This window comes from Drosophila sechellia, unplaced genomic scaffold, assembly GCF_004382195.2.
Source record: "Drosophila sechellia strain sech25 unplaced genomic scaffold, ASM438219v1 U_297, whole genome shotgun sequence".
Taxonomy (NCBI): Eukaryota; Metazoa; Arthropoda; class Insecta; order Diptera; family Drosophilidae; genus Drosophila; species Drosophila sechellia.
The window spans coordinates 15,581-34,773 of record NW_022611242.1 but is presented as its reverse complement, the minus strand read 5'-3'; the positions used below and the strand labels follow the sequence as shown (position 1 = coordinate 34,773).

General features: G+C 38.6%; 1 protein-coding gene and 1 pseudogene across 1 annotated transcript; both read left to right on the top strand.

Moving 5' to 3' along the window:
• Positions 1-7,799: 7,799 nt before the first annotated feature.
• Positions 7,800-9,513, top strand: LOC116803142 (annotated as a pseudogene).
• A 397-nt stretch (positions 9,514-9,910) lies between these two features.
• LOC116803144 lies at positions 9,911-11,635 on the top strand. Its single transcript, XM_032727072.1, has one exon. The coding sequence runs from the start codon at positions 9,911-9,913 to the stop codon at positions 11,633-11,635; it is 1,725 nt and encodes a 574-aa protein (XP_032582963.1).
• The last annotated feature ends 7,558 nt before the right edge of the window (positions 11,636-19,193 follow it).

Below are 19,193 nucleotides of genomic sequence, written 5' to 3'. Positions count from 1 at the left end.
TTTTATGTTTGCTTCTTTTTCTTTTTAGAGGGAGGGCATCGTTCTGTTGTCAATCCGTTACCAACGCCCACACAATTCGTCACCCAATTCGTAGCGAAATACCGGCATGACCATAACATTAAAATAACAATCGTCTACCACTTACTTATCCCTCCACTTCTGGGAACGCCGCTTCCAATCTCCAGCCAACGATCTGTTTAAAGTCTAAGTATGCCCCTGGCGACACTTGAGTTATTCGCCCTCACAACTCTACTCGAAAATCCGTAAAATCAATTTGCCAAAACATCTACAACTTTATCAGAGGGGGCAGAATGGGGGTTCAAGTACTAGGGATGCGATCGTGTTGGGAATTTATTTCAGGTCGGTCACGATTTCTTGGAGGTTTAGGAAGCAAATTTCATTCATAAATGCTGTATTACTTCTTTCTTATATATATTTTAAAACATGATACTATTTTGTTCTAATATTTCGCCCCTATTATACTATTTTTTTTTTTAGATTTAAGTGTGTTTTTGGTTAGATAGCATGACTTCTTGCGAAACCCAATTGTTCGTGTCACGTCAGGTGAATATCTATTGGCTATTTGAACCCGCATCTTGGCCCAGACAACTCCATCTGCTTGGCATCAATCTTGGAGTGCATTTCATAGCCGCAAGGAATCACAAACGAAAATGCCCAAAAAAACACTTAAGTTCCTGTTATCGCCTGGGCCATATCAATTGACTTTTCGGGCCAAACATAAATTACAATCCTAGCTACAAAATAAAAAAAAAGAGTGCCAACTATAATAATTCAGTCTCGGCCAAGCGGATAACTGCAATTTTCGCATCAAACGCTTTCAACTAATGTCAGAGATTAGGCAAATGGGTGGGCCAAAAAAGCGAAAGAGCCGGAAAAGTTGGAAAGCCAGACGATATTGTAGCGATTGTTATATGCACTTGTTATATGCTACTTGTGGGTCAGTGGTCAGCCCGCAAATGGTTTCATTACCGTGGCGGGGTTAATCAAAAATTGCTGACCCCCAAGGGGAACTTAGAGCAATCGAGTGTATCTATATATCAGCCACGCATGCCTCAACCTTAATTGGCCATCATAAGAGTGGCCGAAAATCCAACTTATTGGCAAAGAAAATTGCTTAATCAAGGCGTTGCCTTTGCCGATACAAAGTTAATGGGCCATAAACACAGCCGGAGTCAAGCGATTGCCTGCCTAATTTGTCGCTTGCCAGGCCAATCAGGCGCAACATGTTGCGGGAAACAAGTGCAACACAGTTGGGGCACTTAGAGAAACCTATTTACAGCCAGTAAATAAAAGAAGTTTATGTAATAAATCAGATAGATCATTAAATGACATACAGATTCCCAGACAAATGTGTTATAAATGACTTTAGTTTGATTTAAATTTTAATGTTTATAAAGGTGCGCACTTCTAAGAATTTATTCTAATATTTTCCAAGTGCAATTGTGTTCAGTTGCTTGTGTTGTCTACTGTCAAACGGTGACATTTGCAACGGTCGCTCCAATATGTTTGACATTCATTTGGCGATTTCAGCCGCATGTTGCCCAGGTGCCTGACATTTTGCGTTTGCATAACACGGCCGAAACATTGGCAACTGCAACGGGCAGTGAAAATCAAATGCAGTACATCACCTGATTGCACTTGTTGCCAATCGATGGAGGCGACAAGAGCGCAACGAGTTGCAAACGGCATGCAAATGTCGCTGGTAACATAATGCGGCAACATGTTGTAGTTGTACAGTGAAGCCTCTAATGCAGCAAATACCCAAACGATTTACTGTTTGTTGGCTATAAGTATGCACATGAATTTATACCATTTTTATGCCGTACTTAAACAAACATTTAATTGAAGTTGATTTCGAATTAAGTATCATCGTTTTGAAAAAATGTTTATACTCTTAGATCCTAGAATTCAAGACTTCCCAAGCTTGGAAGTCACAGTTATGGAGTTCCAACTGTTTATTGGCCAAACGAAAGTTATTTACTTAAATGGGTTTGTTTGCTCCGCAAAGTGACTATCTCTACTCCATGGATTCAAGTCAAAAACTCGCCCATGGCTGCTTTTTTCCTCACATTTTCTAGTTTATGGTGGGGAAATGCGTTTGCAATAAAAAATCAGCCACATAAACGGGCACTTAACAACAATAGTTGATTGATTGTCGACAATTGGCAGCCTGACTTCGTATTTGTTGCTTTTTTGACAGCCATATGTGTCGGACTGCAGGTGTTTGCCTGGTTATTGATTTGTTTTTTGTTTTTATTTTTTATTTTCCTGCCCCCTTCCGTAATCGCCTTTTTTTTGTGTCTGCATACCTTTTGGCCGTTCGGTCTCAGGTCACAGTGGGGCTTAACAGTCTGCGTCCAGGGGCTTAGGCACAACTTACACGGACTTAGGACCACACACAGGGTATTTTAGTTATACGATATTTTTCTCAATTGAAATCGCATCTGTGAAATGATAATCTTGTAAAGATTTTTATTTGTTGGATACGGTTTCAGGGGTCTCAGATTTCGTAGAGATTGCAGAACATAAGCGTGTGGAAGTTTTTTTTTTTTTTTTTTTAAAGTGCCCGTGGCAAACAGTTTTTTTTTGGCAAATTTATAAAAATTTACAAGACTAATAAAATTATAAAAAAATTTTTAAATAAATGTTCAATCCCAACCCTTTATTTCATGTGCTTTATTTTCGTCAGATAGCACCCACATTCCTATTCCTCGACAATTCCCACAATGTCTTATCAAAAAAATTTGAAACGCTTTATCCATTAAAAAAAAGCGTGCCAACAATTTTTCAAAGATATTTCGAATTTCATGTCTATTATTGAAAGTTTCATAAATTCGCGGCATAAAAATGCGGACTTATCTTTGAGCGCTTTGTGTTGTCTTGACTTTTAGCACGTAATTATCATGAAGTTTGCGCCCACACCGACAACAACGAGAACAACTAACAACGAACAACCAACAGCTAACACATGAGGGCCAAGAAAAGACGGCTCGCGGCTTTAATAACCATAAAAATGGCAGTCAATGCAGCTTAAAGCCAAAAATGCCAGTCGCGCGAGGAGGAAAACCGAAATGATTGTTGGGCGCACAAAGTAAGCCATAAAAAATATTTAACACACCCTCGGACAAAGCTGTTAACAGCATTGGAAATGCGTAGGATAAGGCCATAAAACTCAAAACAAAACCAAAAAAATAATAATAAAAAATAAAATTCAAAACACCCATATCGAGTGTATATGTTGCATTTGCTGCTGCGACAACTGGCGACGAGTTGTTGACCATTTTTCTCGGCTTATTTTTTCTTGGTCTGTTGCGGCGACAAACGACAATTAAAATGCAAACAAATTGAATTTGTGTGCAAAAGGTTTGGCTCTTTTGGCTAAGTGTTTTGCGCCATAAACTCACGGCACAAAACGGGGCAACAAACAACAACCCGTGTTTGTTTGTTGTTTTGTGTTGTCGCACGCGTGCTCGCAACATTTTTGCTGTTGCGAACGATTTGCGGCGAAAGTTGGCGTGCCGTTATTTTAATTGCAACAGGTTGCCCGGTAATTTGTCTGGAACTCGTAAATGCTGCGACGCTAATTGCCGGCAAAATCTTAGGAAAAAAAAATATATATATATGTCCCACAACAATGGTAACAACGACAGCAGCAGCAACAACAATGTTGCAAACACGTGTGGGTCGACAGTTTTCCACACATTTTCCATGACTCCTAAAACTGATTTTGTTGGCCGAACACTAACGCCCTAAACCGCAGACTTCCACTCTCCACTAAAAAACCATATCCGCCCCTTCGGAAAAAAACACCTCCTTCTTCTCGCCCTTTTGGCCATGGACATTAACCTGTCAACGTGGCCAAGTTTGCAACACATTTAGTGGCCGGCCCGAAGGAGCAAGTTCAAAATTAGGCACTATCTGCACTGATGGAAAAGTGGGAGAATAGATTAGGTTAAAAAGAAAGTAATACACATATTGTTTGGCTTAAATATCAAGCACTTTAAAAATAATTATACAAATTTAAAATAATATAGTTGCACTGCATAAACTACAAAATTCTATAAAAAAAATTCCTTAAAAAAGTACTTCTTAGCTTTGAAATATATGTGTAAGCTAGTTTAAATTTCTGTACCCAGAAGTGACTTGCCTTTACAGCTTATACTAACTTGTGCCTAGTTTTTTGTCACTTTTAACTTAGCTATTTACCGAATTTATTCTGGATTCTCGAATTGATTGCAGTGCATCGTAACGCGCAGCAACTCCATCGCCGTTCCGTTCGCGTCTCTAATCTATAAGCAGTAATCAAATTTCAGCTCGCAGCTACCAACTTGCAGCGTACGTGGCTGCCACAGCCCGTAATTATGCAACACATGTTCAATGCAACAATTGGCCATAATTTAGTCAAAGGTAATTGAGTAAGCCCCGTCCGAAAAGCCCGGCTAACGCCAGGCCGCGGGTCCGCTCTATCATTATGCGGTCTCCAAACTGAGCAAGCAAAAGCAAAAGACAGACAGACAAAGCCGGTCCCTCCCATCGGGTACGCACAGTAGTCCGGCTGAAAGTACAGGCCAACCTTGATTGACGACCACAATGGGGATTGAGTGATGGAGCCCGCGATGTGATGGTGGCTCAGTCGGGTCGGCAGCACGGTGGTGGTGCAGTAATGCATCCGAGGTGGTGGTTGTTGCCACTGGGCGCCTGCCTGCCTTGTTTATTTATTTCTAGTTAGTCGCATTATCTTGCCGGACTGTTATTTAATTGTATGGCTCGATTGGATGAGCATCAAGCAGCCACCTGATTTAATGTGCACTGAGCGAAATTCGTTTCTAAATATGAAAACAATAAGCCATTTGCAGTGGCAGAGAGACGGCTATCTTCCTCCTAATATTTGATTAAAAGCAAGCTATAAGAAAATATGTATTTTAAAAATTAATACAAATAAATTATATAACAGCTCCTATATTTTCTACGAAATATAATTATTTCTTTCTAAAAACATACCACCAACAAATAAGTTTGTAATTTTCTTTAGTCAAGCTTTTTTAACAGTGCCCTTCTGGAACTCGGCAAAATTGTGTGGAAATTCTTGGTGCTCCATCGTATCCTTCGCTCCATAATAGCTCTAGTTAATGATTGTGGCCAATGTGAGCTAAGCGCTTGACTATCTGGTATCAAGGAAGATAGAAATTGTTGTTTAATTTGCGGAAATTGTTGGCAAAGTGCCGGCACAAAACAGAGAACACTGTCATACAGAAAGAGAAGGTTAAGGTGAAGAAATATGTGGCATATTTAGTTCAATAATTTTTGCATTTGCCGGCAATTGGAATTTATCCCACAAATCGAAGCCCAGCTACAAAATTTCCAAGCCACCCACACAGAAACGCCTTGGGCCGGCCCACCACAGTACCGCCTTCCTATAGCTCGTATCTGGAATCTAGTATCTATAACCTTGCGCCGATTTCTCAAACAAACAAGCAGCACACTAGTGCATACCACACAGAACATAGCCCAGCAATTTGACTTGCGATTTTTGCGGTACAAAAATTATAAATTAAGTACTAATTACATGGACAACTACAACAACCATAAACAGCGAACGAGAAATCTTGGGAAAATCAAACGATTTGCCGCTTATAATGTTCGCTGCGGCCACGCCCACCTAATGCCCAATGTGTGGGCGTTGCACTAATGAACACAGAAATGGAGAAAAAATGGAAATATCGAAAGATTTGTGTAGCAAATGGGAAAAAAGTGAAGCACAGTAGAGCTCGCAATATGAAAACGATTTTATTGACAAATATAAATAGTAATTAAATGTATTCATATCACAATATAGATGTTATTGCCTTAAGTATTCCATTTTTATAATTTAATTATTTTTTATTGAGCTATAAAAATGTTATATGGCTAACTGTTTAAAAGGTTTTGGTTTATTTGTCTCAGTAGTAAACATAAAATCTGAAGTGGTGCTTATGTAAAAATATAAAAAATGGCAAGTCCTAAAAGCTTGTAATTTATGCAACTTTTTTACCATTTACAGTTAAGATAATAATGACTACAGGTTTTTCAGTCTGCTAGCATATTTATTACTCATTATGATTAATTTTACTTATAGGCGTTTTAAAGTTGGAATATCTATTAGGCAATCCATTGAACGATAGGTTTCTTTACTGTATTGCAATGCTTGGATGCCACATTTGATTGGTCGTTGTTGCCGTTCGTTGTCGCTGTCTTGAATGGGTGATAAATTATTTCCCGCCATTTACATAAATGCTTTGAATGCATTAATTAAAGTCCAAATGCCCTGACTCCCTCTTGCTCCATCCAACCCAAGTGCCACCCCTCGATAACGCCCCCTCCAGAATTTCAGAGACTGCAGTTGTCGATCTAATCAATTGTATTTTATTACTGGGCCGGGCCCATAGAGAAGCCATTATACCATTGCGATTAGCGAGTCGGCCTTATATGTGCGAGTATCTGCATCTTTTGTTTGGCGTATCTGCATCTGGGGGATTCAAATATATTGTATATGCACAAGTATGTTGGCCATTTTAAGTGGCTGCCGCCTAATTGTTCATAAAAGTCAACAGTCAATAGCTCTTTCTGTTTGCGCTTGAAATTTATATTTATTTATTGTTATTTGGCGTTTTTGCGGCTTCATAATTTTTTTTTTCTTTTTTGCAAGGCATTTTTACCCATTGGGATTGTGCTTTTCGCATTCTGCAGTAGCCATTGGAAATGAGTTTTGCCTCTTTGAATTCCAAGGTCTGCCATTCCTTACAATTAGCAACTGAATTTATGAGCGATTTCAATTTCAATGCGGTTCGTTTGTTGCTTTTGCCTGCCTTGGCTGATCTCTCTTGTGGGCTAACGAGTTTCTGGCCAAAAGCCACTGCAGCGGCGAATTTAAGAATAACAATGACAACCGTCTTAAATAACAAAGCCAAAGTCAGTGACAGCATTTGAGACTAATCAGAGCAGCGGGTCAGTCAACACTCAATAATTTTAACGAATAAATGCAATTTTTGTATTCTTTAAAGGTTTTCAAAAGAAGTACACACATTACACATAGTTTTAAATTATTATTTAAAAAATAATCTTTTAATAAATGTAGCTACGACTGCTCCTCTATAAAGATACACAACACCCATCGGTTTTGTTGAGTGTAGTGATCATCTTGCACCTTATAAAAACTACATTTATCACCGTTTAGATCGATTGGGAATCACTCACTGGCACATACCATCTGGCTGACATAATTCTCTTAGATCACCGCCCAGTTTAGCGCCCATTTATGCAATCATGTAATTTTATTAACAATATCTATGACATTTAGCAATTGTTTGGTCACGTTAGAACTGCCGAAGTCAGACCGCAAACAATTACGTTTACGTGGTCGTGGTCAAAGGGGCAATTTGGTAGATGCTGCGATAAGCAATACACTGAAAGAAAGAGTGATTAACGACTCACATTATTTAGTTATACAATTGGATTTTAAGTAGCATTGGTGTAACTCATTAATCAAATTAAAGACATGCTTAATTGTTTAAGTCTAGTCACCCTTTACCAAGAGCTGGTAACAAAATTGTTTCAGTGCACTCACCCGCGCACGACTTGCTCTTGGACTTCGACTCCAACATCGCCTCTGACTTCCACTTCAACTTCAACTTATTGACAATGCACTGTAATTGTTTCCGATAGAGATCTTGGCCAGGCCTTAAAACGGTCAAGTCTTTGTATCGCGGCTCTCAGTGTCCTTTTTCGGGCAGGACTGCATCATGTCTTGCTGGCTGATTTTCTTAAATATTATCCTGCTGTCTGGCAGATCCGAAAGTTGGTCCGCCAGAGAAGTAATACATCAGTTTAATCATTATCAGCGACTACAGCTTAATATTTACTTGGATTGCAACGACGTTGCACTTCAAATCGGTCAGGAAGTGCCAAATTTATTCGTGAATAGTACTGCAGAGAAAATGAAAATATTGGGTAGGTTGAGCTCACACTCTTTGATCATTGCGTGTTTTAAGGATTCTACAAGGAATCGAACTCTAAATGGAGTAAAGGAACTGCTCTGGGGCCTTCAGTACTTACCAATGTTATTTGTCGTGGAATCCAACATGGATTTTTATTTTCAACAAGTTTTAAGCTACGGTTTTATTCATGTGCTTGCTTTGAATTTTATGAATAGATCGCTTTACACCTATAAGCCCTATCCGAAAGTCGAAGTACATCAAATTAAAGATATGCAAACATTCTATGAATTGACAAAACTGAGAAACCTACAAGGACAGGTGGTTCGCACCAGCGTGGAAACGATGACACCTCGATGTTTTCGGTATAGAAATCGACATGGTCAATTGGTATACGCTGGTTATATGTACAGGATGGTTAAGGAGTTCATCAAGACATACAATGGCACAGAGGAGCATGTTTTTGGTTATGTGGACACCATACCCTATAAAGAGGGCTTGGCAGCGCTGAAAAATGGAGAAATCGATATGATGCCCCGGATAATGCATTCCTTGGAATGGTACTATTTCTACCGCAGTCATATTTTATACAACATTAAGACCTATATCATGGTGCCTTGGGCAGAACCGTTGCCAAAAAGTCTGTACTTTATACAACCATTTCGTAGCACAGTTTGGATTACTATTATTGTGAGCTTTGTCTACGCCTCAATCGTTATCTGGTGGATACGGTTTAGACAGCAGGGGAATTCTTCATTATCGCAATCTTTTATGGATGTCTTGCAGCTGTTGTTTCTGCTTCCTGTGAGCAAAATATGGCACTTTAATATGGGAACACATCAGGTTGTTAGTTTCATCGTTCTCTTCGTAGTTGGATTTATGCTGACCAATCTCTATACCGCTCAGTTATCGAAGTAACTCGATAACTACCGGCTTGTTTAAAAGTCAAATCAACACCTTTGATGATTTGTTTCGTGAAAAGCGTACATTGCTAGTAGAAAGCTTTGACGCTGAGGTACTACACAATATGACCAAAGAAAAAATTATACAAAAAGAATTTGAGAGTATTATGTTAATAACCTCCATCGAGGAGGTCTTCAAGCATCGCAAGAGCCTAAATACCAGCTATGCCTATGAAGCCTATGAGGATCGCATTGCATTCGAGCTGTCTCAGCAAAGGTATCTTCGAGTGCCCATTTTCAAGATTTTAAAAGAGGTGTATGACCAAAGACCTGTATTTGTGGCACTTCGACATGGATTACCGTATGTGGAATTATTTAACAATTACCTAAGGAGAATCTATGAATCTGGTATTTGGATTAAGCTGCAGGAAGACTCTTTTCTCGAAGGAATTGCCAGTGGTGAAATTAGTTTTCGCAAATCCCAATCCCGCGAAATCAAAATATTCGACAAGGATTTTTATTTCTTTGCCTACATTTTACTGGGAATGGGATGGTGTATGAGCACTATAGCTTTTTTCTTAGAGAGATGGAGATTTAAATATTCGGTAACAAATAAATAAATTGTACGAAAAGGAATATTTGTTGCGTTCAGGTAACAATTCATTAAACTGTAATCGTAAAAATGAATGTACTAATGCCATCCAAAGTAAATATAATAAATGTGCACTGCTTGAATTAAATACACATCGCATATTTCCTTTCTCCTATAGGCAGGCCGCAAATATTCAAGGTACTAAATAAAATAATGTATAATGCCGCTATGCTATAATAAGCTAAATGACTTGTATTTTTTTTCGATCGTTAGTTAACCCCTGTGTATTTATTTTACGTATTCAAATTGGAATTTTCTACAAAGCATTAAAGAAAATACTGTAATCAAATAATCTAACAATTTAGGGGCTTGTCAAACATGGCCTATAAAAGAACGTTGAAGCAGAGGATTTCAGAGACATTTCAATGGAGTTACTTTACCTGAATACGGTTCAAAGCCTTTCACTATTTGATGGAAATCGTTTGGGTCAAACAGTTCAAGAATTAAATAATATTTACCAAACGGAACTTAACGTGTTCTTAGAGTTTGGCAATGGAGCAGATATTTTGGAATCAGCCAAAGGAACTTTTGTGCCAACTCTTTGGATTAAAAATCCGCAAAATCAAAAGGTTCTGAAAGGAAACTTCAGTAGCTGCAGCCTTACCACTTTGTATCTGGAAGATGAACATCTGGATCGTGGACTTCACTACCTTGCAAATTGGTTGTGGGAATATCATCACCTCCAAGTGCTTATATTCTTTAACGGAGGATCTTATGACAAACTAATACAAATATTCAGTCGATGTTTTAATGAAGGTTTTGTGAATATACTTGTAATGCTACCGGACTCCGATGAATTGTACACCTTTATGCCATATCAAGATTTGAAAATTTTGAACTTAAAGAGTATCAAGGAGTTCTATAATCTATCCAGTAACAAAATGGATTTCAATGGATATAATATCACCAGCGGACTTGTAACAGCAGGAGCTCCTCGTTGGTTCTCTTTTAGAGATCGTCAAAATCGATTAATTCTATCTGGATACATGTTTCGGATGATTGTGGACTTTACAAACCATTTCAATGGATCCGTTCGGTTAATGGATGTGCTAACTGTAAACGATGGTCTTGAACTTTTAGCAAATCGTACAATAGACTTTTTCCCATTCCTAATCAGACCGCTGGAGAGGTTTTCAATGACCAATATACTTTATCTGGAAAATTGTGGTCTTATAGTGCCCACATCAAGGCCCTTACCCAACTGGGTTTACTTAATAAGGCCGTATGCATTTAACACTTGGATAGCCTGGCTAATAATGCTAACTTACTGCTCCTTGGCTTTAAGGATTTTTTCAAGAGGACAAATAAGCCTAAGTGCTGCATTTTTAAAAGTTCTTCGATTGGTTATGTATCTGTCGGGTAGCAGAGATATGGGAACTCGACCAACAACTCGTCGCCTCTTTCTCTTTGTCATATTAACAACTTCAGGATTTATATTAACTAATCTGTATGTGGCCCAGTTATCGAGTAATTCGACCGCAGGAATGTATGAAAAACAATTAAATACTTGGGAGGATTTGGATAAAACCGATAGCATTTGGCCCTTAATAGATGTTGATATTAAAACTATGGAAAAACTTATCCCTGATCGAAAGAAATTACTAAAAAGAATTGTCCCTACTTCAGAGGCAGACGTAGATATTTATCGAAGAAACCTAAACACAAGTTGTATTCATTCAGGATTCTTTGATCGCATTGATTTTGCTCTTTATCAGCAGAAATTCCTACGGTTTCCCATTTTTCGGAAATTTCTACATATACTCTACCAGCAACCTCTTCAAATATCCGCTGCATTTGGACGTCCCTACTTGCAGTTGTTTAATTGGTTTGTGAGGAAAATATTTGAAAGTGGAATTTATCTGAAAATGAAGGACGATGCCTATCACCATGGAATTCAAAGTGGTTTGCTTAATTTGGCATTTCGTGATCGGCATTTGGAAGTGAAATCAAATGATGTGGAATATTATTACCTGATTGCGGGATTGTGGTTTGGTGGTTTGACTTTGGCTACAGTTTGTTTCCTTGTTGAATTGCTTATTGGATATGCTAGGATTAAAGTAACTATATCTTATAAAATAAATATAATGTAATATAGGATTATCTAAAACACTTTTTTTGAAATTAAAATGCAAATTCATTTTTTGGGTGTCTTATAATATCAAAACGTGCTGATTGTCATTTCTGGTGTCAAATGTTGTTGCTCAGCGGAGCTGTAAAGTAAACTTTGTTCACCACCGTTTTCTACTCATAAATCTCCGCCCAAAAACTGTAATTACAACGAAAATACGCTAAAATATTTTGCCGGCAAGGTGACGCCTCCCTTGCGGCCTCATTTGCATGCCCGCTGGCTGCACTTGTCGCGGCTCAAAATCCACTGCCCAAATGGCCAAATGGCAAGCTGGCAACCTGCAACTGGCAATTGGCAACTGGCAGCCGGCCAAAGTTGCAACTGCCTCCGAAGGTGTCTTCGATTATTGCCAAACATTAATTATTTGCGCGCGATTTGGCGCCCGCCTCCTTTTTTTTGTGAAAGGCCTGGGCTAGTAGTTCAAATGTTTATTTTTCTGCTCTCCCTGGTGTATCTTTGATTACTGACTACACGTGGAAAAGTTAATGGTTATAAAGGAAATTAATACAAGTTCATATCCTAAAATATGTTCTTATTAGGGGAAGGAGAATTTATTTTTATTTTTTTAATTTTTTTTTATATTTTTAACAAATATTTATGGAATAAATTCCAAAAAATGATGTTTTTATGTGTAAGATCATCAGACACAGGCAGCAATTTTTGCGCAACGAATGTGAGACGAGGGACGGTCAGGTCGATTCACCGCCGTCCTCTGCCGTCCAGCTTGGCTTATTTATTTTTGGCCAAAATTGCACATTTTCCCATGCTGCTGTTGCCGTTTGCTGTTGTTGTTGTTGTTAGCCGATGTTGCCTGTTGCTGCCTGGCCATGTTGTTGCTGTTGTTGTTGTCGCGTCTAATCAAGGAGCGGAGTTTGAAGTCGATGCCTTGGTCGCCCCATTGCCATTTAGCCCGAAGCGGCTGCCTCAGCCAAAACGATGAATATTGATTTAATTGAAAGTCATTGAAGCACACGTACTTCATAGACACGAGTTTTCGTGCTACCCTGTTTAAAAGTATGATCAAATTGTTGATTTTCGATAATATATGTAATATATGTATATGTTAGCATGATTATCTTCATTTATTTATATAGTAATTAATAATATCTCATAAAATAATAATGACAATTAGGTTATTCATACATTTTTAGTTTAACTCTTAAATACTGAAATTTTGCAATATAGAACATAATTTTAATGTAATGTAAGTCGCAAAAATCATAATTTTTCCTAAATGACTTCAAGCCATATTCTTTTAGAATAATAACTTACTTGAGATTCTCTATATGTATCTTAAGTTTATACAGGTATCTCATAGTTCGATTCCTATCCGAATCAAAACCTTTGCATCTTTCCATTTGGTGTGGCAGCAAACCGACCGCCGATCGCAGCTTGTGCTCTCCCACATGCCAACATCTTCGCACAAATACACTCGCGAACGCAAATGTGGAAAACCGACGCCCCGGCAAAAGTTTCCCTGTATTTGCGGTTGTTGCTGGCACATTGACATAGTTTTCCACAACAGATGTGCCTAAGCCCTGCTCCCCGTCTGCATGACCGCCCACCAACTTGCCCCTAGATTTTCCCCGCGGCAATTCTGTCTCCCCATATTGGAATTTTGTCGACTTGTTTTTTTTTTTCCATCGTCGTCGTTGGCGATGCTGCCAAATGTCAAAAGGTTAATACGTGAATTAACAGCAAATTTCTTTGACTTGTGTGTGACTGCAAGCTGCTAGTTGTTGCTGATGATACACGGAAAATAAAATGCATAAATATATTTAAAAAAAATATAAATTCGCAAAAGAAATTAAACTAACAACTAAGAAGAGCGGCAAATTTAATTGTGCTGAGACCTATAAACCCTTCAAAAGTTATTCAAATAAAAAGTGATATGTAAAGCTTCATTTCTAATGTTGTGTCTTAATCAAATCTTCCCAGATATTTTTCCAGTGTAGTTGCTGTTACTAGTCGCTGTTTTTCATGCAGCTGCTGCGGCTGGCGCTTTCCTCGGAATGCGGGCGTTGCTATGTTTGTTTATTTTCTTTTAGGCGGCTCCGCTTTTCCGTGGGTTCCCCTAATGCATTTGGGACACCAGCATGTGGTCGGTATGGGTGATTTTCGTGTGCTAGCTTTACAACATATTACATTAAAATGCTTCTTTTTGTTGTTCATTCTTCTTAAGCTCTCGCCTTCTCTGCCAATAAATCAATGGGAGTTTCGGCCGGGCGAATTCCGATCATTTTCCCAGGGTTAACTTAAGTTGTGGGATTACCCAAGAAAATCTAAAACATTTTGTAAAGTTGCTCACGTCTGTTGGGAAATGTTTTTAAGGAGGAATGCTTCTCTAAAATCTTCTTAGAAATAGAGCCCTTAGAGGAATGAAACAAGACCGAAAGATTTACTTTTCGGAGTTAAGCAGTTCATTCCAAACGTTTCAGCTTTTAAGGATCTGAGCAAATCCTTTACAACCCTAAAGCTTAAAGCATACAAATTCCTTTGAATATTTATTATTCTACCATCAAAGCTCAATTGTATAACTGTTATCCTTACAGTTAGCAGATACAGCAACCATTAAGTTAAAGGACATTTTCTCTCAGTTCCGCACATATCCTACAGATGGCGCCAACTTGTGATTTCCTTGCCGAATGCATTTCAATTAGATACATTTTTCAATTACTTACAAAAATTCCATTTGGCACGCTCGATTGCCTCATTTCCCCCAGATGCCATGAATAACCCACATAGATGGCGATTAAACGGACAGCGAGTAGGAGATATGCAAGCTGAACCGAAACCGAAATAGAGTCGTATGTCTATGCAAATTTTTTTGCGCAGTGGCAAGTGCATAATTTTTATTATTATTATTTCTCAGTCGCTTTGGTATCCATGGCGCTACGCTAAAAGTGCCAATCTAGAGTAGATCAAAAAGCGCAAAGCCTACGGAGCAACGAGTGCCGCCGGCGCACTTGGCGACTGCCCACTTGGGGTTTTTTTTGCCAGCTCAATTCAATTCATTAACCGAGCTGTGGCAGCGATTAAATCGCTCAGGCCATACTATGTATATCTATATTATTTGCGCACACATATATTTATTTTTATTTCATTTTTAATGGAGCCAACCGCATAATCTGCTGACAATTTATTGGCATTTTCATGTGAATTATGCTATTTCAATAAAAACACATTTTTCTTTTATTGCCACACATTTCGAAGAGTACGCCTTGTGGCTTTATCTTATATCTAGTATGAAAAGTGGTTCAATCGAGATAGTTTCAGACTGCAATTTTTTTTCTTACATTTTAATTGATTCTTAATGGAAAAATTCTCTTATCTCGATGGCAAATTTATGAAATGTTAATTACAAAATACACGATCAACGTAATTTGAGTACAAGTAGTTTAGTTATTATTTAATTGTTGCGAAAACTGTCAACGATTTTTAAAAGTTCCATATGATTTGATATTATTGGCTCGATAAATGAAAATATTCGCAGCAGGGAACGAAAACAGTGCAAAAATTGCAATTAAAATCGGAGATCGTAAACAGAAACCAATTTTAAGTGGGGGAATTGGTTTTGAGTTATTACCAAATTTGCATAGCCTTAGGCATGATCAATTGATTTAGATTAATTGACTTAGTTGTACAGACTCCACTACCCACTTTTTAGCAGCATAAAAAATTTCCACATCGTAAAAGGATACAAAAGTATGAAGCTTTCGAAATAGCCTGCTTTCAAGCCGCGCCTCATTGGTTATTCAATTAAAGAACTCCTTCAGCGCTGGCTTAATAATTATAGGCCATCTTAAATGGGTAATAAAGTTTATATAGCCCGCAAAGGCATAAAAATACTGAGACTGGTGTTTTTTCATAATTACAAATCAATACTGTAGATTTTTTATTAGAACATCATTAAATGAACTATTTAAAGCATTCGCCGAAGGTAAATGCATGTTTTATGATCACTCAATTATCATGTACTTTCTAACTTACAACATTTCCTGGACCTTTATTTTCTATGGCGTTTTCTATTTGACCTCATATTACCCCACATAACGATCAATAAAGTTCGCAATCGTCATTAATTCCTAGAGCATTGTATTAAACTTGAGTATTGTTCTCGATCATTTTTATGGCGCTCTAAGCTTGAACTGATCTCCATCACGATGTTTTCTATTTAACGATCGCTCATTTGATTTTATAAGTTTCCATTTCGTGCTGGCATCTGGCTTTCATTGGAAGCTCTCCCGCGTCCACTTGACTAAAATTTAATATCATAATTCGAATTTACAACTTTTTAATGCACTCTGCTCATCCCATTTCATGGCAATTGCTTTTTTTCGAGAGCTGTCCCATATGGGCGACCATTTAAAGTCCCATCTGTACTCCTCTTGGCCGTTTGCCGCTGGTGTCCGTGCATATTTGCCGCTGCTTTGACGCCATTGTTGCATGCAACGCGTCGGCGGCAGTCGGCAAAATGAAATTTCATATTTTCCTATTGCACTACAAACGCAAAAAAGAACCAAAACATTTTTTCACATTTTTGTACACTGGGAAAAGGATTTTAGTAGGCTGATTTTGTACTCAAGAAAACCCTTTTAAAACCTAACCAAATATTATTCCACTGAAATACTTTGACAAAAACTATATTTCTTTACACATTCCATCTATTTTGTATTTGTTATTTATTTTGTCAGGCATAAAAAATATTTAAAAATTCGAAGTTCGTGACAAGAACTTTTCTATAAGGGCAGATATAAATTTATAAGTAAATATATTGTTTTTTTTTAGTGATCAATTGTCTGCAGGAATGAGACTTCATTTAATGTACTAACCAGTGTAAGCCCCGTCCACATATTTATCCGCCCAACTCCCCCTCCCCCGAAGGCGTAGACAGCCGCATTTAGCAATTGCAGACCAAACTGAGCCATGGCCAAAAGCAAATGTCGTCGCTGTTGTCGCATCCTTTTTGGTAGGATGCCTGATGCGCCTGATCCTGGAGGGAAAAAATCCTTTTTGTCTGCGCCGCGTCGCCTTTCATTTCGCGCGGCGCGTTAATATTAAAATGCATGTAAAAATGCACGAGTCCTTTGGGTCTGAGAATTTTGCTAAAAACGGTTGGGTGCCGAAACAGCAGCTCAGAACATATGGAAAATAAGAAAACGAGTAAGATTGTTTGCCATAAGAAATTATGATACGTTTAATTACCAAGTGGAGCACGTGACTGACGAACAAGTGAGATGATGATGGCCCATTCCTTTGGCACTTACCTCGTTCATTAACAGCTGTCAGCACATTTGGGTTTCGGATTCCCCAAGCGCCTTTCACAATTTGCACCTTTTTAATTAACGTGATTGCAGTTGGCACCTCAATCCATCCCCTTCTTTATTTTTTCCCGTGCCTTGTTCCATGTATGCAAACGCGTTGATCTATGTTCTACGTGCTGAATGCATCTCTCGGCACCTGACTGCCACACCCCAAAAAGTTTACACCTCCCGTGGGGTTTTCGTCACTCATAGCCATCGTCGTCATCATCATCGCCGTCTCAAGTGTGCACTTGCAAGTGACGAAAAAAAGAAGGAAAACAGCGAGGAGAAATTCTAACAAAAAAAAAATCATCTGAATAAATTCAAACAACGAAAAACAGAAATCACCTAAACTTGGAAGGCGTCGCCTGGCTTTGTCTTTCTCCATAACTCCATAAAGCGAAAGTTCTGTTTGTCGTTTCGGTTTTCGGAGTTTTCCAGCTCAATGATGTCACACAATGTCACGTGCTCCTCTGATTTTCTAGCTTCGCGACAGGTTCATGTAAGCCATGGAAATTTCCATGTTCTCACCGGGATACTCAACATTTATGCACTTCAGCGCGCACTCAGTGGGTGGTGTTTTTTCTGGGCGATGGGTGGAGGTCATTGGGTGGCGGGAGTGACAAAGAACATCCCCGGATTGGTTGAACTTTAAGGAAATGCCAAATTATGAATGGCAAAGGAAGCTGATATGGGGAATTAAAAGCTGCAAAGTCGCCGTATTCTTAAGGGTAATAAGCCCATTAAGTTGATTGAAATCATTAGGCATTAATGCTTGTGAATGGTTACAAACTACACACTAATAATTCAGATATTTACTCTTATTTAAATATATTATTTATTAAAAAAAACATAACTAAAGCATAAAGTTTAATAAATTCTTAGAAGACATATTAACAGATCTTCTAGGCACACTTCTTGTCAAACTACGTTATCAATCCAACATCCCCTGTCAAAATAAATTGTATTTTCCTTCCCAAACTTTGGGTAATATTTCGTGTGAACCCTTGGGTGAACCCTTTCACACTTTCGGCACAACTTTAACGATGATCGGCAGGCGATGTCCGGTACAGTCTCTTCTTGCTTTTTATTTCGTATTTTGTATTTTGTATTTTTCGGAGACTCGCGTGGGGCTAGCACTCAAAACAATTTATAATTTCAACGCCTTGAGATAACAAATAGCCCCAGTGGTGTGCACGATTCGACAATTAATCAAATGCCGCGGCGCGTCGCGTCGTTGCTCGTGTTACTTTTTCGGCATAATTACGTTAAAATGTGGCACGGAAAATAGTTGCAGGCCAGGCTAAGAGCCGAAGTCTTACCGCGGCTCACAGACACCGAGATAGACAGTTAAAAATGACAGCAGGCCAACAAACGAACCGAAGCCAAATGACAAAACCCGCCGTCACAAAAAAAAAATAGTCCAAAAAATATAAAAAAAATAAGAAAATAGTACACAACACCAAAGAGCCAAAATGCAGCCGAAAAAAAAGAAAGAAAACATGGCCAGATGATCGATTAGGCCAATGCAGTCGCTCAGTCTCTTAGCTTTTGAGTCTTTTTTCTATTTTTAAGCCTCCGTCGAGTCATGCAAAACAATTGCGGCCACAAATATTGTAGCAGCACACCGAATATTGGCCATGACTATTTCCCATTTCTAATGCCGATTCGATTCCATTTGTATTTCCTAGGTTTGGCATAATTTGGCAATTGAATTGATTTGGCCAAGCCCTGTGGCAAAATTTGGTTACGCTCACGTTCGCGGCGGCGGCTGCAGGAAATCCAGCCAAGGAAAAACTGTAACTGAAACTGAAACCTAAACCGAAACCAAAACCCAAACCCAAAGCGATACCGAATCCCAACTCCCAATCGAAAAGTTTTGGGGCTCGGGAAAAAAAGGGTTTGGCTGTGATATTTCATGTTCGCCGCCAACGCCAAAGTTCTGGGTATTGATTGATCGAATCTGGGGGCGAAAAACTGCGCTTTTCGGATTGGAAACGCATTAAAGCCATATTTTATAACCATAACCCTCAAAGCTTAATTCTTATTAATTTTATTGCCATTTTTATAAGTAAAGAGCAAAAATAGCAGGGAAAAGATTCTTATTGTGGTTAACATTTTCCATGAAATCAGCAATATTATCCTTGTGTACTTCTCTCTTATGCCAACGTATCACATTTGTCGTCCTTCTGGCCATCGATTGATAGAAATCTTGTC

Coding starts and splice junctions, on each gene's coding strand:
- LOC116803144 (XM_032727072.1), top strand. CDS start 9,911: ATGGAGTTACTTTACCTGAATACGGTTCAAAGCCTTTCACTATTTGAT.